This window comes from Pristiophorus japonicus, chromosome 19 (genome assembly GCF_044704955.1).
Source record: "Pristiophorus japonicus isolate sPriJap1 chromosome 19, sPriJap1.hap1, whole genome shotgun sequence".
Classification (NCBI taxonomy): domain Eukaryota; kingdom Metazoa; phylum Chordata; class Chondrichthyes; family Pristiophoridae; genus Pristiophorus; species Pristiophorus japonicus.
In genome coordinates this window covers 28,439,737-28,463,759 of record NC_091995.1, presented here as the reverse complement: position 1 = coordinate 28,463,759, position 24,023 = coordinate 28,439,737, and the positions used below count along the sequence as shown (strand labels likewise).

General features: G+C 44.9%; 1 protein-coding gene across 1 annotated transcript in view; it reads right to left on the bottom strand.

The window, feature by feature from the left end:
- The window catches only part of LOC139229815 (neurogenic locus notch homolog protein 1-like), a 388,541-nt gene that overhangs the window by 140,010 nt on the left and 224,508 nt on the right, over positions 1-24,023 (bottom strand). The window contains exon 2 of the mRNA XM_070861407.1: positions 10,619-10,700. Coding sequence (XP_070717508.1) covers positions 10,619-10,700 — 82 coding nt within the window. The remainder of the gene's footprint in view (positions 1-10,618; positions 10,701-24,023) is intronic.

Sequence of the window (24,023 nt, the reverse complement as noted above, 5' to 3'; positions counted from 1 at the left end):
CCCACATTTACTTTCACTAATCTCTTCCTTTTTACATACCTATAGAAACGTTTACAATCTGTTTTTATGTCTCTTGCTAATTTACTCTCATATTCTTTTTTTCTCTTTCCTTATCAATTTCTTGGTCTTCCTTTGCTGAATTCTAAAGTCCCCCCAATACTCAGGTTTACTACACTTTTTGGCTATATTATAAGCCTCTTCCTTTGATCTAATACTATTTTTAACTTCTCTTGTTAGCCACGGTTGGACCACTTTTCCTGTGGGATTTTTGTGCCTTAAAGGAATGTGTATTTGTTGTAATTAATGTATTAATTCTTTAAATACTAGCAATTGCTTGTCTACTGTCATACCTTTTAATGTAGTTTCCCAATCTACCTTAGCCAACTTGCCCCTCATACCTATGTAGTTTGCTTTGTTTAGATTTAAGACCCTAGTTTCGGATTTAACTAAATCACTTTCAAACTCAATATGAAATTCAATCATATTATCATCACTCTTCCCTACGGGCCCTTTTACTATAAGGTTACTAGTTAACCCTTTCTCATTGCACAATACTAGATCTAAAATAGCCTGTTCCCTAGTTTGTTGCTCACCATACTGATCGAGAAACTATCTTGTATACATTCCATGAACTCGTCCTCCACACTCTTACTGCAAATCTGGTTTGCCCAGTCTATCTGTAGATTAAAATACACCACGATTACTGTATTACCCTAGTTACATGTGCCTCTAATTTGCTGATTTATACTCTACCCTACATTACAACTACTGATTGGGGACTATAAACAACTACCACTAATGTTTTCTGCTCCTTGCTCTTTCTTAGCTCCACCCAAACTAATTCTACTTCTCGATTTTCTGGGCTAAGATCCTTTCTCGCTACTGTCTTCATCCCATCCTTTATTATCAGGGGGCTGCCCCTCCTCCTTTTCCATTTTGCCTATCTCTTCTAAAAGTTAAGTATCCTGGAGTGTAACATCTCCAAGTTTGATGAGGCAAAGTTAGGTGGGAAAGTAAGCTGTGAGGGTGATGCAAAGTGGCTGCAGAGAGATATAGACAGGTTGACTGATTGGGAAGAACATGGCAAACGGAATACACTGTGGGGAAGTGTGAAGTTATCCAATTTAGTAGGAAAAACAAAAAAGCAGAATATTTTTTGAATGGTGAGTGTCTGGGAAATGTTTGCATTCAGAGGGACCTGGGTGTCCTTGTACATGAATCACAGAAAGTTACGTGCAGGTACAGCAGGAATTAGGAAAGCAAATGCATGTTCGCTTTTGTTACAAAGGGATTAGAGTACAAGAGTAAAGGAGTCTTACTACAATTATAAGGGCATTGGGTGAGGCCACTCCTGGGGTACTGTGTACCGTTTTGGTCTCCTTACCTAAGGAAAGATATACATGCCATAGAGGGAGTGCAACGAAGGTTCACCAGACTGATTCCTGGGATGGGGGGATTGCTCTATGAGGAGAGATTGAGTGGACTAGGCCTATATTTCCTGGAGGTTATAAGAATGAGAGGTGATCTCATTGAAACATGTAAAATTTTTAAGGGACTTGACAGGGTTAATGCTGAGAAAATGTTTCCCTACTGGCTGTGGAGTTCAAAACATAAGGTCACAGTCTCAGAATAGGACTGAAATAAGAAGACATTTCTTCACTCAAAGGATTGTGAATCTTTGGAATTCTCTACCCCAGAGGGCTGTGGATGCTCAGTCGTTGAGTATATTCAAGACAGAGGTATATAATCTTTTGGGAACTCAGGGAATCGAGGGGTATGGCGCTCGGGCGGGAAAGTGGAGTTGAGGTCAATGAACAGCCATGATCTTATTAAATGGAGCAGGCTTGAGGGGCCGAATGGCCAACTCCTGCTCCTATTTCTTGTGTTCTTATGTTCCATACATGGGTAAGAGTAAACACATTTAGCGTAGGAAAGAGAAAACAGAAGGAAAGTTCAAGATGCTCACTGTTTGGTGTGCAATTCATTCCTTCTCCATGTCTCAGGTCACTGATAAACTTTGGAGCAATTGCAACTTTCCATCTCGGTCAGGAATAACAGCCCCAGAAAATCTCTGAGGCTACCAGGGGCCAATCACAGGCAGTTCCTGTTCTTGGCATTGATCCACCAAACCCTCACCGACACTGATCTCTGTTCTTTCACACACTGTGGCAGAGGACAAATTTTCAATAGAACCCAGGACCCTGATCTTCAACCTCCAGCCCCGGGACCACCCAATCTACAGCCCTGGGACCCCCGATCTCCAGTCCCGGACACTTACCCCAGGCTCCAACCCCAGAATCCCCAATCTCTAGCCCCGGGACCCCCAATTTCCAGCCCCAGGACTGCCTGATTTCCAGCTCCGGGACCCCTGATCTCCAGCCCCAGGACCCCCGATCTCCAGCCCCAGGACCACCGATCTCCAGCCCCAGGACCCCCGATCTCCAGCCCCGGACACTCCCCCCGGCCTCCAGCCCCAGAACCCCCAATCTCCAGCCCCGGGACCCCCCCATCTCCCCCCAGGACCCCCTGATCTCCAGCTCCGGGACACCTGATCTCCAGCCCTGGAACCCCCGATCTCTAGCCCGGGACCCCCGATCTCCAACCCCAGGACCCCCGACCTCCAGCCTCGGGACCCCCGATCTCCAGCCTCGGGACCCCCGATCGCCAGCCCGGGACCCCCGATCTCCAGCCCCGGGACCCCCGATCTCCAGCCACAGGACCCCCTGATCTCCAGCCTCGGGACCCCCGATCTCCGGCCCCGGGACCCCCGATCTCCAGCCCCGGGACCCCCGATCTCCAACACCGGGACCCCCGATCTCCAGCCCTGGGACCCCCGATCTCCAGCCCCAGGACCCCTGATCTCCAGCTCCAGGACTCCTATCTCCAGCCCTGGGACCCCCAATCTCCAGCCCCGGGGCCACTAATCTGCAGCCCCGGGATCCCCTGTTCTCCAGCCCCGGGATCCCCTGTTCTCCAACCCCCAGACCGCCCGATCTCCAATCCCGAGATCCCCTGATCTCCAGCCCCCGGGACCACCCCGATCTCCAGCCCTGGGACCCCCTGATCTCCAGCCCAGGACTCCCAATCTCCAGCCACAGGACCCCCTGATCTCCAGCCACAGGACCCCCCGATCTCCAGCCCCAGGACCCCCGATCTCCAATCCCAAGACCCCCGATCTCCAGCCCCAGGACCCCCAATCTCCAATCCCAAGACCCCCGATCTCCAGCCCCAGGACCCCCTGATCACCAGCCCTGAGATCCCCAATCTCCAACCCCAGGACCCCCAATCTCCAACCCCAGGACCCACAATCTCCAACCCCAGGACCCCCGATCTCCAGTCCCAGGACCCCTAATCTCCAACCCCCGATCTCCAGCTCTAGGACCTTCCAATCTCCAGCCCCAGGACCCCCGATCTCCAACCCCCAGGACCCCAGATCTCCAGTCCCAGGACCCCTAATCTCCAACCCCCGATCTCCAGCTCTAGGACCTTCCAATCTCCAGCCCCAGGACCCCCGATCTCCAGCCCCAGGACCCCCAATCTCCAAATCCCGGACCCCCTATCTCCAGCCACAGGAACCCCCGATCTCCAACCCCCAGGACCCCTGATTTCCAGCAACAGGAACCCCCGATCTCCAACCCCCAGGACCTCTGATCTCCAGCCACAGGAACCCCTGATCTACAACCCCCAGGACCCCTGATCTCCAGCAACAGGAACCCCCGATCTCCAACCCCCAGGACCCCTGATCTCCAGCCCCAGGAACCCCTGATCTCCAACCCCCAGGACCTCTGATCTCCAGCCACAGGAACCCCCGATCTCCAGCCTCGGGACCCCCGATCTCCAGCCTCGGGACCCCTGATCGCCAGCCCGGGACCCCCGATCTCCAGCCCTGGGACCCCCGATCTCCAGCCACAGGACCCCCTGATCTCCAGCCTCGGGACACCCGATCTCCAGCCCGGGGACCCCCGATCTCCAGCCCCGGGACCCCTTATCTCCAACCCCGGGACCCCCGATCTCCAACCCCGGAACCCCCGATCTCCAACCCCGGGACCCACGATCTCCAGCCCTGGGACCCCCGATCTCCAGCCCCAGGACCCCTGATCTCCAGCTCCAGGACTCCTATCTCCAGCCCTGGGACCCCCAATCTCCAGCCCCGGGCCACTAATCTGCAGCCCCAGGATCGCCTGTTCTCCAGCCCCGGGATCCCCTGTTCTCCAACCCCCAGACCGCCCGATCTCCAATCCCGAGATCCCCCGATCTCCAGCCCCAGGACCCCCGATCTCCAACCCCCGGGACCACCCTGATCTCCAGCCCTGGGACCCCCTGATCTCCAGCCCAGGACTCCCAATCTCCAGCCACAGGACCCCCTGATCTCCAGCCCCAGGACCCCCCGATCTCCAGCCCCAGGACCCCCTGATCACCAGCCCTGAGATCCCCAATCTCCAACCCCAGGACCCCCAATCTCCAATCCCAGGACCCCCGATCTCCAGTCCCAGGACCCCTAATCTCTAACCCCCGATCTCCAGCTCGAGGACCTTCCAATCTCCAGCCCCAGGACCCCAGATCTCAAACCCCCAGGACCCCTTATCTCCAGTCCCAGGACCCCCAATCTCCAATCCCCGATCTCCAGCTCTTGGACCTTCCAATCTCCAGCCCCAGGACCCCCGATCTCCAGCCCCAGGACCCCCAATCTCCAAATCCCGGACCCCCTATCTCCAGCCACAGGAACCCCCGATCTCCAACCCCCAGGACCCCTGATTTCCAGCCACAGGAACCCCCGATCTCCAACCCCCAGGACCCCTGATCTCCAGCCCCAGGAACCCCTGATCTCCAACCCCCAGGACCCCTGATCTCCAGCCACAGGAACCCCTGATCTACAACCCCCAGGACCCCTGATCTCCAGCCCCACGACCCCCGATCTCCAGCCTCGGGACCCCCGATCTCCAGCCTCGGGACCCCCGATCGCCAGCCCGGGACCCCCGATCTCCAGCCCCGGGACCCCCGATCTCCAGCCACAGGACCCCCTGATCTCCAGCCTCGGGACCCCCGATCTCCAGCCCCGGGACCCCCGATCTCCAGCCCTGGGACCCCCGATCTCCAGCCCCAGGACCCCTGATCTCCAGCCCAGGACTCCCAATCTCTAGCCACAGGACTCCCAATCTCTAGCCACAGGACCCCCTGATCTCCAGCCCCAGGACCCCCCGATCTCCAGCCCCAGGACCCCCGATCTCCAATCCCAAGACCCCCAATCTCCAACCCCAGGACCCCCAATCTCCAACCCCAGGACCCCCAATCTCCAACCCCAGGACCCCCGATCTCCAGTCCCAGGACCCCTAATCTCCAACCCCCGATCTCCAGCTCTAGGACCTTCCAATCTCCAGCCCCAGGACCCCCGATCTCCAACCCCCAGGACCCCTGATCTCTAGTCCCAGGACCCCCAATCTCCAATCCCCGATCTCCAGCTCTTGGACCTTCCAATCTCCAGCCCCAGGACCCCCGATCTCCAGCCCCAGGACCCCCAATCTCCAAATCCCGGACCCCCTATCTCCAGCCACAGGAACCCCCGATCTCCAACCCCCAGGACCCCTGATTTCCAGCCACAGCAACCCCCGATCTCCAACCCCCAGGACCCCTGATCTCCAGCCCCAGGAACCCCTGATCTCCAACCTCCAGGACCCCTGATCTCCAACCACAGGAACCCCTGATCTACAACCCCCAGGACCCTTGATCTCCAGCCACAGGAACCCCCGATCTCCAACCCCCAGGACCCCTGATCTCCAGCCCCAGGAACCCCCGATCGCCAACCACTACGGACCCGTATCTCCAGTCGCGGTGAATACCAGGAGTGCTGTGAGCACCACGAGAAGAAGCATTCCTTTTGCAGGGCGTGCTGCCTCAGTCATTGGGTCCCACCAGGAGCTGGACACTGCCAATAATAGAAACATAGAAAATAGGTGCAGGAGTAGGCCATTTGGCCCTTCGAGTCTGCACCACCATTCAATAAGATCATGGCTGATCATTCCCTCCGTACCCCTTTCCTGCTTTCTCTCCATACCCCTTGATCCCTTTAGCTGCAAGGGCCATATCTAACTCTCTCTTGAATATATCCAATGAACTGGCATCAACAACTCTCTGCGGCAGGGAATTCCACAGGTTAACAACTCTCTGAGTGAAGAAGTTTCTCCTCATCTCAGTCCTAAATGTCCTACTCCTTATCCTAAGACTGTGTCCCCTGGTTCTGGACTTCCCCATCATCAGGAACATTCTTCCCTCATCTAACCTGTCCAGTCCCGTCAGAATCTTGTAAGTTTCTATGAGATCCCCTCTAATCCTTCTAAACTCCAGTATATAAAGGCCCAGTTGATCAGTTGATCCAGTCTCTCCTCATATGTCAGTTCCACCATCCCGGGAATCAGTCTGGTGAACCTTCGCTGCACTCCCTCAATAGCAAGAACGTCCTTCCTCAGATTAGGAGACCAAACCTGAACACAATATTCCAGGTGAGGCCTCGCCTGTACAACTGCAGTAAGACCTCCCTGCTCCTATACTCAAATCCCCTAGCTATGAATTCCAACATACCATTTGCCTTCTTCACCGCCTGCTGTACCTGCATGCCAACTTTCAATGACTGATGAACCATGTCACCCAGGTCTCGTTGCACCTCCCCCTTTCCTAATCTGCTACCATTCGATGGATGGCTATCCTGCCACCCCTGACGGTCTTCATTTACCAGGAATGAGCTAGCCATGCTTATCTACCCACTGGTCGATGTGCCTGCCTGGGCCAAACTCCAACCATGGGTCTGCTTCTTCGAAAAATCCCGGGCTAGAAATTCGTTGCCATACCACCACCCGTTAACGCCCGAGAGCGGCGCTAACGGACTGCTAAACACCTACCGCCCGAGCACTGCGCTATGACAGCCTGCCTCGACCCTCATTGGTGGTTTCGCGGCGGCGCTGCCATTTATCGCTGCGCACTCTAGCCCCACCCACTTGGTGACATCATGCGTGGGCAACGCCCTCTTACTGTTGCATTCACCAACCTGACTGCTCTGGCCTGCCGTAGCGCCCGGCACTGCTCCCAACAGGGAAAGCAGGTGCTGCAAGGAGGATCCCGGGGCGATATCTGAAGGACTGACCGGATCAGTGTTCAGACTGCACTTTTTTTACAGTTACTGACCTTTCTGATCTCGATAAAACTGTTGAGAACATTTCTTCCATTTCCCTGCAGTCTTTGCCTGGTCCATCTCACCTGCTCTTTAGGCGCTCAGATACTGGTGCCCTCGTTCCTCAACTTGAGTAGCCCTCCTTCGCTCCCGCCCCATTAGCACCCTAAGAGGAGTGTGGAATGCTTTAGTAGTGCTCCACTCCCATCTTGGGGCGCTGAAAGCGAATATCCCAGTTGTAGGCGGTAAATATCACCCAGCGCTAAAGTTAACGACCTCAAACCAGGCTATATTGAATTTTTAGTCTCCTGTGTCTGAATATCAGGCCGTGCCCGAGTCCCGAAGGCTCCAAGTATTTGAAACTGCCCGGGAGTGACATTGGGAGGAGGAAGCGCTTGGACCCCAGTTCTGTACTCGATTGGAAACTCTTTGACCCGGTCCCCAGATACCTGCCGACCCTCCAGTCTGACTGGGTGTCTCGGGAGTCAGGCCCTTGTCCCACTTTTAGTTTCCCCAGTTGTCCCCTACACTGGGCTGCCGAACATTCCTGAGTCCTGGAGTTGTGAGGGGGTAAGAGACCACGAACGCATTTCCTGCCTCATCACCATCACCGCTGCCCTGGTTATTGTCCACTTGGAAAGCCTCAGGGAACCCTGGGCAGCACAGGCTGGGCAGCGGCCTGGGCTAACCAGTCTCCATCTCTTTTTCTCATTCTTCAGGCACAGGGAAGGGGAAAGAAAGATAAAAAGATCAAAGCGCTTTCGGTGCCTTTCACGGCCATAGCACACCCCAAAGCTTTTGGAGTCAACTCACTGTTGTAATGTGGGAAATGAGGCATCCAATTTGCACACAGCAAGCTCCCATAAACAGCAATGTGATAATTCAGTAGAGCTCCATCTAGTAGACTACTGCTCCACCTAGTGGACTATTGTGGTAATACAACTGCTGATGTAAACACAATAAAGGGTCATGTGACAAGGTCACATGACAAGTCCCTGTAGAGCCATTTTGTATGTGTGTGTGTGTGTGTGTGTGTGTGTGCGTTTATGATGTTGTAAAGAATATAGCAAAATAATGACCAGATAATCTGTTGCGGTTGTTATGTATGTAAACCTGTAATTACCATGTCTAACCACCAGAGGGCTCATTCCATGGAGTCCCAAGGGATCCCACAATTCCTTGGGAGAACCTGTATATAAGGAGGCCTCACAGGCTGGAGAGGCACTCTGAGATCTGTAATAAAGGACTACAGTCACACTTACTTTGAGCATGCAGTATCTATTCTGACTCTTTATTCAAGATATAACTGCGGTGATATTGGTTGAGGGATAAATATTGGCCAGAACACTGGGGAGAATTCCCTTGCTCTTCTTCAAAATAGTGCCATGGGATCTTTTACATCTATTTGTGAGGGCAAATGGGACCTTGGTTTAACGTCTCATTCATAAGACAGCACCTCCTACAGTGCAGCACTCCCTCAGTTCTGCACTGGGAGTGTCAGCCTAGATTATGTCCTCAATTCTCTGGAGTGGGACTTGAACCTTCTGATTCCAAGGCGAGAGAGCTACCTATATATAAGAACATAAGAAATAGGAGCAGGAGTAGGCCATGCAGCCCCTCGAGCCTGCTTCGTCATTTAATACGATCATGGCTGACCAATCATGGACTCAGGTCCACTTCCCTGCCCGTTCTCCATAACCCCTTATTCCCTTATCGGTTAAGAAACTGTCTATCTCTGACTTACATATATTCAATGTCCCAGCTTCCACAACTCTCTGAGGCAGCGAATTCCACAGATTTACAACCCTCTGAATGAAGAAATTTCTCCTCATCTCAGTTTTAAATGGGCGGCCCTTATTCTAAGATTATGCCCCCTAGTTCTAGTCTCCCCTATCAGTGGAAACATCCTCTCTGCACCCACCCTGTCAAGCCCCCTCATAATCTTATACGTTTTGATAACATCAGCTCTCATTCTTCTGAATTCCAATGAGTATGGAGCCAAGGCTGACACCAGGGCCTCCCCTAATGGTCCCGTTAGTTATCCTCGGCATCGGGGCTCAGCTGCAGGGCTCCCACACCGTTTAGCTCCCTGCCGACACTGCCCGTTCAGGCCGATGTGCGAAGGGTGGTCACTCGGGGCTGGGGTCGTGCCAGGCTGCTGCCGCCCGCCACACTGTGCCCCAGCGAGGAGGGGGCACCGTCAGCAGAGAGACGGAAATGATGGGAGGACACCTGCAAAAAGGCAATGGCAGCACCTCCACCACGCAGGCCTATCCCTGGTGATTGCTCACTGCCGCCCGCACCCGAGGTAAAGTTCCAATGGTGCCGATCACACACGACCTTCCCTTCCCCCTTCCCTCACACGAGTGCCCACTCTTCATAAAAAAACATAAGAAATAGGAGCAGGTGTAGGCCATTCGGCCCCTCGAGCCGATCAATAAAATTATGGCTGATTGTCTCCCTCGACTCCACTTTCCTGCACTGTCCCCATATTCCTTGATTCCATTAGTATCCAAAAATAGATCCATCTCAGCCTTGAGTATACTCAGTGACTGAGCCTCCACTGCACTCTGGGGTAGAGAATTGCAAAGATTCACCATCCTCGGAGTGAAGAAATTTCTCCTCATCTCAGTCCTAAATGGCTGCCCTCTTATCCTGAGATTGCGACTCCTGGTTCTAGACTCTGCAGCCAGGGGAGACAGCCTCTAAGCATCTAATGCTTCATATCTTCCCAAGGGGGTGAATGTTAGCACATTATTTAACCATGGGGGGGTCATCCGGAGTGAATTGGAGCAATTTGAAGGGAAGAAAATGCCACTCGGGCAACACCAACTTTTACCTCGTCGCTCAAAAAGGGCCACACCCTCAAATTAAAGGCAAGCTTGGACAGTCCTGGCAGGGCATGTAACAGGCGGTGTCCCATCAGGCGGACAGCCGCCTGTTAAACACCCTGCCCCATATTCAGTTTTACTAACATCAATGGAGCCGAATATCAGGCCGGGCATATATGACAATACTGATCGCTATTTCCCACTGCCCAGAATAAATATTGACCCCTCAGAATGCCAACACAGCTTGTTCTCAACTCTCTGCTGCAGCTCTTCAACACTGAGCCCCACAGATTATTCATCCTGCATCTGCTGTCGCATGAATACAGTGTTTATCATTTTACCTCATAGATGTGATCAAAGCTGATTATAAATAAAACGTTTGTCACACGAGAGACAATCAGCAGCCTAGTGATGTCTTTGCGGCCCTCATTTATACACACACACACACACACCCACACACCCACACACACACACACAGACTCACACACCCACACAAATTCATGCGCACACACACAGATTGACTGCGCTCACTCTACCCCGAAGCCCCTCTGCTTGTTTCTCCTTCTGCCAGCAATGCCTCTTGCTCTGACCGCTCGCCCCCTGACTGCGATTCTTTATTACTTACAGACAACTTCCGGTTCCGTTATTGTGTGTCTTGCAGCTCCCACCATTAACACATGGATCCACGGCATTCAAACACTTAAAACCTTGTGGTGGGGAAGAAAGAAATGTGTCAGTGAATGGTATCAACTCAGAGAGCAGGAACATGTCAATTAAACAGCTACTCACTGAATTAAACATCCACGCAGTGAATTAAAGATCCACCCACTAAATTAAACACCCATGCATGGAATTAAACACTAATCTACTGTATTACACCCACTGAATTAATTAAACACAAGTTGACTGAATTAAACACCCGTTGAATGAATTAAACGCACATTGACAGAATTACACACACATTGACTGAATTACAAATGCATTGACTGAATTAAACACCCATTGAGTGAATTAAATACCCATTAAGTGAATTAAACACCCATTGACTGAATTAAACATACATTGACTGAATTAAACACACCATTGACAGAGTTAAACACCCATCAACTGAACTAAACACCCATTGACAGAATGAAACACACGTTGACAGAATTAAACACACATTGACAGAATTAAACACCTATTGATTGAATTAAACACCCATTAAAATAATTAAATACCAATTGACTGAATTAAATAACCATACATTGAATTACACAACCATTGACTGATTAAATCACCCATTGACCGAATTACACCCTTTGACTGAATTAAACATCCATTTACTGAATTACACACATTGACTGAATTACACACATTGCCTGAACTAAAGACTCACTGACTGAATTACACACACAGTGACTGAATTAAACACACATGGACATAATTAATCACCAATTGATGGAATTAAACACACATTGACAATTAAACACCCATTGACTAAATTACACATACGTTGAATGAATTATACACACATGGACAGAACTAAACATACATTAACTGAATTAAACACCCATTGACTGAATTAAACACCCATTGACTGAATTACACCCATTGACTGAATTACACCCAAAGACTGATTTAAACACCCATTGACTGAATTACACACATTGACTGAATTACACACATTGACTGAACTAAAGACCCACTGACTGAATTATACACACAGTGACTGAATTAAACACACATGGAAATAATTAATCACCAATTGATGGAATTAAACACACATCGACAATTAAACACCCATTGACTAAATTACACATACGTTGAATGAATTATACACACATGGACAGAACTAAACATATGTTGACTGAATTACACCCATTGACTGAATTAAACACCCATTGACTGAATTGCACCCATTGACTGAATTACACCCAAAGACTGATTTAAACACCCATTGACTGAATTAAACATCCATTGATTGAATTAAACATCCATTGATTGAATTAAACACCATTTGCCTGAATTACACCCATTGACTGAATTACACACATTGACTGAATTACACACATTGACTGAACTAAAGACCCACTGACTGAATTATACACACAGTGACTGAATTAAACACACATGGAAATAATTAATCACCAATTGATGGAATTAAACACACATCGACAATTAAACACCCATTGACTAAATTACACATACGTTGAATGAATTATACACACATGGACAGAACTAAACATATGTTGACTGAATTACACACATTGACTGAATTACACACATTGACTGAATAAAGACCCACTGACTGAATTATACACTCATTGACTGAATTAAACTCCAATTGATTGAATTATACAGCCATTCGCTGGATTAAACACCAATTGACAGAATTACACCCATTGAGTGAATTAAATACTCATTGAATTACAACCATTGACTGAATTAAATACCCGTTGACTGAATTAATGATACATTGACAGAATTAAACACCAATTGACTGCACTAAACACAAGTTACATGAATTGAATACCCCTTAACTGAATTACTCACCCACTGATTGCATTAAACAGCCATTAACTGAATTAAACACTCATTGACTGAATTACACCCAATGACTGATTTAAACACACATTGATTGAATTACACACCAATTGACTGAATTAAATACACAGTGTCAGAATTAATTTTCCCATTGACTGAATTACACCCATTGACTAAATCATTGACACAATTATACACCAATTGACAGAATAACACATGCATTGACTGAGTTACATGCCCATTGACTGACTTAACACACATTAACAGAATTAAGCATCAATTGACTGCATTAAACATTAATTTACCTGAATTAAATACCCATTGACTGAATTACAAACCCACTGATAGAATTAAACAGCTATTGACTGAATTAAACACTCATTGACTGAATTACACACATTGTCTAAATTAAACACACATTGACTGATTAAACACCCATTGACTGAATTACACACATTGAGTGAAGTAAACAGCCATTGACAGATTTAAACACAAATTGACTGAATTAAACACCTATTGACAGAGTTAAACACCTGTCAACTGAATTAACACATGTTGATAGAAGTAAACACCAAATGACCGAACTACACCGACTGGCTGAATTAAACACTCATTGACTGAATTACACACATTGTCTAAATTAAACACACATTGACTGATTAAACACCCATTTACTGAATGAAACACCCATTGACTGAATTACACACATTGACTGTATTAAACACCATTGACTGAATTATACCCATGGACTGAATTAAACACCCATTGACTGAATTAAACACCCATTGACTGAATTACACACATTGACTGAAGTAAACAACCATTGACTGAATTAAACACCCATTGACTGAATTAAACACCCATTGACTGAATTGCATCCAAAGACTGATTTAAACACACATTGATTGAATTACACACCAATTGACTCATTGATACAATTATACACCAATTGATAGAATAACACATGCATTGACTGAGTTACATGCCCATTGACTGATTTAACACACATTAACAGAATTAAGCATCAATTGACTGCATTAAACATCAATTTACCTGAATTAAATACCCATTGACTGAATTACAAACCCACTGATAGAATTAAACAGCCATTGACTGAATTAAACACAAATTGACTGAATTAAACACCCATTGACAGAGTTAAACACCTGTTGACTGAATTAACACATATTAATAGAAGTAAACACCAAATGACCGAACTACACCGACTGGCTGAATTAAACACTCATTGACTGAATTACACACATTGTCTAAATTAAACACACATTGACTGATTAAACCCCCATTGACTGAATCACACACATTGACTGAATTAAAAACCCATTGACTGAATTAAACACCCATTGATTGAATTAAATACACATTGTCTGAATTAATTTTCCATTAACTGAATTAATCACCCATTGACTGACTTACACACATTGATTGAATTAAACACTCATTGACTGAATTACACCCATTGACTGAATTCAACAAACATTGACTGAAATACTCACCCATTGACTGAATTAAGCATCGATTGACTGAATTATTCACTCATTGATTGAATTAAACATCCATTGACAGAATAAACAGCCATTGACCGAATTAAACACCAATTGACTGAAATACACGCATTGACTGAATGACACACCCATTGACTGCATTAAACATTCATTGACTAAATTAAACACACATGGACAGAATTAAACACCCATTGACTGAATCAAACACCCATTTAAATAATTAGAAGCCCATCGCCTGAATTAAAAACTCATTGATTGAATTAAACATCCATTGCCTGAATTACATCCAATAACTGAATTAAATGCACATTGAATGAATTACACCCATTGACTGCATTGCACAGCCATTGACTGTATTAAACTCCCATTGATTGAAACCATTCACTGAATTAAACACCGATTGACTGAATTAAACCCATTGACCGAATTAAACACTCTTTGACGGAATTACACACATTGACTGAATTAAACACCCATTGACTGAATTACACACCCATTGACTCAATAACACATGTATTTACCGAATTACACCCCCATTGACTGAATTAAATACTCATTGACTGAATTAAACACACATGGATAGAATTAAACAATAATTGACGGAACTAAATTCCCATTGACTGAATTACACCCATTGACTGAATTAAACATTCATTGCCTGAATTAAACCCATTGACTGAATTACACACACACTGACAATTAAACACACATGGAGCGAATAAAACACCAATTGACTGAATTAAACACCAATTGACTGAATTACATCATTGACTGAATTATACACATTGACTGAATTACACACAAATTGACATTAAACACACATGGACAGAATTAGATACACATTGACTCAATTAAACACACATTGTCTGAATTAAACACACCTTGACTGAATTACACCCATGGATTGAATTAGTCCCATTGACTGAATTACAGACCCATTGACTGAATTACAAACCCATTGACAGAATTATACACCCATTCACTCAATTACACACACATTTACTGAACTACACACCCATTAATTGAATTACACACCCATTGACTGAATTACACACCCATTGACTGCATTACAAACTATGACTGAATTAAACACACATCGGCTGAATTACACAGCCATTGATAGAAGTAAACACCCAGTGACTGACTTAAACTCACATTGATTGAATTAAACATCCATTCACTGAATTAAACACCAAAAGACTCAATTACACACGCATGGAATGAATTAAACATCCATTCATTGAATTACACCCATGGACTAACTGAAACACACACTGACTGAATTACACCAATTGATTGAATTACACACACCTTGAAAATTAAACACACTTGGACAGAATTAAACACCAATTGACTGAATTACATACAAATTATTTGAATTAAATTTCCCATTGACTGAAATAATCATCCATTGACTGAATTACATCCATTGATTGAATTACACTCATTGAATGAATTACACTCATTGACTGAATTGAACTCCTATTGATTCAATTATACAGCCATTCACTGGATTAAACACCAATTGAGAGAATTACACCCATTGACTGAATTAAACACTCATTAAATTACACCCATTGACTGAATTACACCCATTGACTGAATTAATGATACATTGACAGAATTAAACACCAATTGACTGAAAAGTAACACCAATTGACTGCATTAAACACCAATTTAGAAACAAAGAAACATAGAAAATAGGTGCAGGAGTCGGCCATTCGGCCCTTCGAGCCTTCACCATCATTCGATAAGATCATGGCTGATCATTCCCTCAGTATCCCTTTCCTGCTTTCTCTCCATATCCCTTGATCCCTTTAGCTGTAAGGGCCATATCTAACTCCCTCTTGAATATATCCAATGAACTGGAATCACCAACTCTCTGTGGCAGGGAATTCTACAGATTACCAACTCTCTGAGTGAAGAAGTTTCTCCTCATCTCAGTCCTAAATGGCCTACCCCTTATCTTAAGATGGTGTCCCCTGGTTTTGGACTTCCCGCATCTAACCTGTCCAGTCCCGTCAGAATCTTATATGTTTCTATGAGATCCCCTCTCATCCTTCTAAACTCTAGTGTATGAAGACCCAGTTGATCCAGTCTCTCCTCATATGTCAGCCGAGCCATCCCGGGAATCAGTCTGGTGAATCTTCGCTGCACTCCCTAAATAGCAAGAACGTCTTTCCTCAGATTAGGAGATCAAAACTGAACACAATATTACCAAGGCCCTGTACAACTGCAGTAAGACCTCCCTGCTCCTATACTCAAATCCCCTAGCTATGAAGGCCAACATACTATTGGCCTTCTTCACCGCCTGGTGTACCTGCATGCCAACTTTCAATGACTGATCAAGCATGACATCCAGGTCTCATTGCAACTCCCCTTTTCCTAGTCTGCCGCCATTCAGATAATATTCTGCCCTCGTGTTTCTGCACCCAAAGTGGATAACCTCACATTTATCCACATTATATTGCATCTGCCATGCATTTGCCCACTCACCTAATCTGTCCAAGTCACCCTGTAGCCTCCTAGCGTCCTCCTCACAGCTCACACCGCCACCCAGTTTAGTGTCATCTGCAAACTTGGAGCTACTACACTAAATTCCTTCATCTAAATCATTAATGTATATAATATAGAGCTGGGGTCCCAGCACTGAGCCCTGCGGCACTCTACTAGTCGCTGCTTGCCATTCTGAAAAGGATCCGTTTATCCCGACTCTCTGCTTCCTGTCTGCCAACCAGTTCTCTATCCACGTCAGTCCATTATCCCCAATACCATGTGCTTTGATTTTGCACACCAATCTCTTGTGTGGGACCTTGTCAAAAGTCTTTTGAAAGTCCAAATACACCACATCCACTGGTTCTCCCTTGTCCACTTTACTAGTTACATCCTCAAAAAATTCCAGATTTGTCAAGCATGATTTCCCTTTCATAAATCCATGCTGACTTGGACCAATCCTGTCACTGCTTTCCAAATGTGCTGCTATTTCATTCCAACATTTTCCCCACTATTGATGTCAGGCTAACCAGCCTATAATTACCCGTTTTCACTCTCCCTCCCTTTTTTAAAAATGGTGTAACATTAGCTACCCTCCAGTCCATAGGAACTGATCCAGAGTCAATAGACTGTTGGAAAATGATCACCAGTGCATCAACTATTTCTAAGGCCACTTCCTTAAGTACTCTGGGATGCAGACTATCAGGCCCCGGGGATTTATCGGCCTTCAATCCCATCAATTTCCCTAACACAATTTCCCGCCTACTAAGGATATCCTTCAGTTCCTTCTTCTCATTAGACCCTCGGTCCCCTAGTACTTCTGGAAGGTTATTTGTGTCTTCCTTCGTGAAGACAGAACCAAAGTACCATATTATTTGTTCAACTGGTCTGCCATTTCTTTGTTCTCCATTATAAATTCACCTGACTCCGACTGCAAGGTACCTACGTTTGTCTTCACTAATCTTTCTCTCTTCACATATCTGTAGAAGCTTTTACAGTCAGTTTTTATGTTCCTGGCAAGCTTCCTCTCGTACTCTATTTTCCCCCTCTTAATTAAACCCTTTGTCCTCCTCTGCTGAATTCTAAATTTCTCCCAGTCCTCAGGTTTGCTGCTTTTCTGGCCAATTTATATGCCTCTTCCTTGGATTTAACACTATCCTTAATTTCCCTTGTTAGCCACGGTTGAGCCACCTTCCCTGTTTTATTTTTACTCCAGACAGGGATGTACAATTGCTGAAGTTCATCCATGTGATCTTTAAATGTTTACCATTGCCTATCCACCGTCAGCTCTTTAAGTATCATTTGCTAGTCTATTCTAGCCAATTCACGCCTCAAACCATCGAAGTTACCTTTCCTTAAGTTCAGGACCCTAGTTTCTGAATTAACTGTGTCACTCTCCATTCTAATAAAGAATTCTACCATATTATGGTCACTCTTCCCCAAAGTGCCTCGCACAACAAGATTGCTAATTAGTCCTTTTGCATTACACATCACCCAGTTTAGGATGGCCAGCTCTCTAGTTGGTTCATTGACATATTGGTCGAGAAAACCATCCCTAATACATTCCAGGTAATCCTTCTCCACCGCATTGCTACCAGTTTGGTTAGCCCAATCAATATGTAGATTAAAGTCGCCCATGATTACTGCTGTACCTTTATGGCACGCATTCCTAATTTCTTGTTTGATGTTGTCCCTAAACTTACTACTACTGTTTGGTGGTCTGTACACAACTCCCACTAGTGTTTTCTGCCCTTTGGTATTCCGCAGTTCCAACCATACCGATTCCATATCATCCAAGCTAATGTTCCTCCTTATTACTGCGTAAATTTCCTCTTTAACCAGCAACGCCACCCCGCCTCCTTTTCCTTTCTGCCTATCCTTCCTAAATGTTGAATACCCCTGGATGTTGAGTTCCCAGCCTTGGTCACCCTGGAGCCATGTCTCCGTGATGCCAACTACATCAGATCCGTTAACTGCTATCCGCGCAGTTAATTTGTCCACCTTATTCCAAATACTCCTTGCATTGAGGCACAGAACCTTCAGGCTTGTCTTTTTAACACACTTTGCCCCTTTAGAATTTTGCTGCAATGTGGCCCCTTTTGTTTTTTTCCTTGGGTTTCTCCACTTTTACTATTCTCCTTTCTATCTTTTGCTTCTGCCTCCATTTTTTCCCCCTCTGTCTCTCTGCATAGGTCCCATCCCCCTGCCATATTAGTTTAACTCCTCCCCAACAGCACTAGCAAACACTCCCCCTAGGACATTGGTTCCGGTCCTTCACAGGTACAGACCATTCGGTTTGTACTGGTCCCACCTCCCCCAGAACCGGTTCCAATGTCCCAGGAATTTGAATCCCTCCCTTTTGCACCACTGCTCAAGCCACGTATTCATCTGAGCTATCCTGCGATTCCTACTCTGACTTGCACGTGGCACTGGTAGCAATCCTGAGATTACTACTTTTGAGGTCCTACTTTTTAATTTAGCTCCGAGCTCCCTAAATTCGTCTCATAGGACCTCATCCCGTTTTTTACCCATATCGTTGGTACCTATGAGTACCACGACAACTGGCTGTTCACCCTCCCTTTTCAGAATGTCCTGCAGCCACTCCGAGACATCCTTGACCCTTGCACCAGGGAGGCAACATACCATCCTGGAGTCTCGGTTGCGGCTATTCCCCTTACAATCGAATCCCCTATCACTATTGCTCTCGCATTCTTTTTCCTGCCCTCCTGTGCAGCAAAGCCACCCACGTTGCCATGAATTTGGCTGCTGCTGCTCCCCCCTGATGAGTCATCCCCCTCAACAGTACCCAAAGCGGTGTATCTGTTTTGCAGGGGGATGACCGCAGGGGACCCCTGCACTACTTTCCTTGCACTGCTCTTCCTGTTGGTCAACAATTCCCTATCTGGCTGTGTACCTTTAACCTGCGGTAAGATCATAAATGAATACCCATGAACTGAATTACACACCCACTGATTGAATGAAATAGCCATTGAATGAATTAAACACCTGTCAACTGAATTAACACATATTGATAGAAGTAAACACCAAATGTCCGAACTACATCGACTGGCTGAATTAAACACTCATTGACTGAATTACACACATTGTCTAAATTAAACACACATTGACTGATTAAACCCTGATTGACTGAATTAGACACATGGACTGAATTAAAAACCCATTGACAGAATTAAACACTCATCCAGTGAATTACACGCATTGACTGAATTAAACACCCATTGACAGAATTACAAAGTCATTGATTAAATTACATATCCATTGACTGAATTAAACACCCATTGACTGAATTACACACAGTGTTAAAAGGAGGCACTGAAGGAAATCCTTATTAGTCAGTAAATTGAGTTTGCAAAATTGATGGGATTGAAGGCCAATAACTCCCCAGGGCCTGATAGGCTGCATCCCAGAGTACTTAAAGATGTGGCCCTAGAAATAGTGGATGAATTGGTGATGATTTTCCAATATTCTATTGACTCTGGATCAGTTCCTATGGACTGGAGGGTAGCTAATGTAACACCACTTTTTAAAAAAGGAGGGAGAGAGAAAATAGGGAATTATAGACAGGTTAGCCTGACATTGGTAGTGGGGAAAATGTTGGATTCAATTATTAAAGATGAAATAGCAGCGCATTTGGAAAGCAGTGACAGGATCGGTCCAAGTCAGCAAGGATTTATGAAAGGGAAATCCTGCTTGACAAATCTTCTGGAATTTTTTGAGGATGTAACTCGTAGAGTGGACAAGGGAGAACCAGTGCATGTGGTGTATTTGGACTTTCAAAAGGTACACAGAAGAGATTAGTGTGCAAAATTAAAGCACAAAGTATTGGGGGTAATGTATTGATGTGGATAGAGCACTGGTTGGCAGACAGGAAGCAGAGAGTTGGAATAAACGGGTCCTTTTCAGAATGGCAGGCAGTGACTAGTGGGGTGCCACAGGGTTCAGTGCTGGGACCCCAGCTATTTACAATATACATCAATGATTTAGATGAAGGAATTGAATGTAATATCTCCAAGTTTGCAGATGACACTAAGGGTTGTGGTGTGAGCTGTGAGGAGGACACTAAGAGGTTGCAGGGTGACTTGGACAGGTTAATTTAGTGGGCAAATGCATGGCAGATGCAGTATAATGTGGATAAATGTGAGGTTATCCACTTTGCTGGCAAAAACAGGAAGACAGAATATTATCTGAATGGTGACAGATTAGGAAAAGGGGATATGCAACGGGACCTGGGTGTCATGGTACATCAGTCATTGAAGTTTGGCATGCAGGTACAGCAGGCGGTGAAGAAGGCAAATGGCATGTTGGCCTTCATAGCTAGAAGATTTGAGTATAGGGGCAGGGAGGTCTTAATGCAGTTGTACAGAGCCTTGGTGAGGCCACACCTGGAATATTGTGTTCAGTTTTGGTCTCCTAATCTGAGGAACAACATTCTTGTTATTGAGGGAGTACAGTGAAGGTTCACCAGATTGATTCACGGGATGGCAGGACTGACATATGAGGAGAGACTGGATCAACTGGGCTTGTATCCACTGGAGTTTAGAAGAATGAGAGGGGATCTCATAGAAACATAAAATTCTGACGGGATTGGACACGTTAGAGACAGGAAGAATGTTCTGTTGCTGGGGAGTGCCAGAACCAGGGGTCACAGTCTAAGAATAAGGGGTAAGCCATTTAGGACCGAGATGAGGAGAAACTTCTTCACTCAGAGAGTGGTTAACCTGTGGCATTCTCTACTGCAGAAAGTTGTTGAGGCCAGTTCTTAAGTATATTCAAAAGCAAGTTAGATATGGCCCTTACTGCCAAAGGGATCAAGGGGTATGGAGAGAAAGCAGGAAAGGGGCACTGTGGTTGACTGATTAGCCATGATCTTATTGAATGGCGGTGCAGGCTTGAGGGGCCGAATGGCCTGCTCTTGCATCTAATTTCTATGTTTCTATGTTTCTAAACAAACACTGACAGAATTAAACACTCATTGACTGAATTCTATCCATTGACTGAATGAAACACCCATTGACTGAATTACACACCATTGACTGAATTACACACCATTAATTGAATTAAACACTAATTAACTGATTAAATACCCATTGATTAAATTACACACCCATTGACCGAATTACACACCCATTGACTGATTTAAACACTCATTGACTGAATTAATGCCACATTGTCAGAATTAAATGCCAATTGATAGAATTACACAGACATTGATTGAATTAAATACCCACTGGTTGAATTACACCCATTGATTTAATTACACCTATTGACTGAATTAAACACACACTGACCAATTACACATCCATTGACAGAATTACACACCCATTGTCTGAATTACATACCCATTGACTGACTTAAACACCCATTGACTGAATTAAACACTCATTCAATGAATTACACGAATTGACTGAATTAAACACCCATTTACAGAATTACAAAATCATTGATTAAATTATATACCCATTGACTGAATTAAACACTCATTATTCAGTGAATTATACCCATTGACTGAATTAAACACAACATTGACTGTATTACACACCCATTGACTGAATTATACACCCATTGACTGAATTGTACAACCACTGACTGAACTTCACACCCATTGACTGAATTACACAAATGCCCACTGACTGAATTAGACCTATTGATTGAATTGCACCTATTGACTGAATTACACAGCCATTGACTGAATTAAGCAACCATTGACTGAATTAGGCACCCATCGATTGAAATGCAACCATTGACTGAATTTAACATGCATTGACTGAAGTAAACACTCATTGACTAAATTAAACACACGTTGACAGAATTAAACACCCAAACGACAGAATTAAACATGCATTGATTGAATTAAACACACATTGACTGAATTAACAAATTGATACAATTAAATATCCATTGACTGATTTCAACCCTCATTGACTGCATTACACACCCATTGACTGAATTACACATCCATTGACTGAATTTTACACCCATTGACTGAATTACACAACCACTGACTGAATTTTACACCCTTTGACTGAATTTCACAAACGCCCACTGACAAAATTAGACCCATCGACTGAATTTCACCCATTGACTGAATTACACCCATTGAATGAATTAAACATCCATTAATAGAAGTACACACCTGTTTACTGAATTAAACATGCATTGACTGAAATAAATACTCATTGACTGAATTAAACTCACTTTGACAGAATTAAACACCCAATGACTGAATTAAACATGCATTGACTGAATTAAACACCCATTGACTGAATTAAACAACCATTGACTGAATTAATAGATTGACATAATTAAACACCCATTGACTGAATTAAACACCCAATGACTGAATTAAATAAGCATTAACTGACTTAAACATCTATTGACTGAAGTAATCGATTGACACAATTAAATACCCATTGACTGATTTAAACACTCATTGACTGAATTACACACTAATTGACTGAATTAAACAACCATTGACTGAATTAAACAGACGCTGAATGAATTAAACACACATTGATAGAATTAAACACCAATTGACTGAATTACACACCCATTGACTGAACTCCATATGCATTGACATAACTACACACCCATTGACTGATTTAAATACCCATCGATTGAATTGCACCCATTGACTGAATTACACACCCATTGACTGAATTAAATACAACATTGACTGAATTACACACCCATTGACTGAATTAACAGATTGAAACAATTAAACACCCATTGACTGATTTCAACACTCATTGACTGAATTACACACCCATTGACTGAATTACATAGGCATTGATATAACTACACACTCATTGACTGAATTAAACACCAATCAACTGAATTGCACCCATTGACTGAATTACACACCCATTGACTGAATTACATAGGCATTGACATAACTACACACTCATTGACTGAATTAAACACCAATCAACTGAATTGCACCCATGAACTGAATTACACACCGATTGACTGAAATTTACACCCGTTGACTGAATTACACAAATGCCCACTGACTGAATTAGACCCATCGACTAAATTGCACCCATTGACTGAATTACACTCATTGAATTAATTAAACACCCATTGACATAATTACACACCCATTGACTGAATTAAACATTCATTGACTGAACTAAATACTCATTGACTGAATTAAGCTCACTTTGATGGAATTAAACACCCATTGATTGAATTACACATTGACTGAATTAAACACCCATCGATTGAATTGCACCCATTGACTGAAATACACACCCATTGACTGAATTAGACACCCATTGGCTGAATTACACCCATTGATTGAATGACATGCGCATTGACTGAATTAAACAGCCATTGACTGAATTAAACATCCATTGATTGAATTAACCACCCATTGACTGAATTAAACTCCATTGACTGAAATAAATACCCATATTGTTGAATTACACACGCATTGACTGAATTAAACACCCATTGACTGAATTGTAG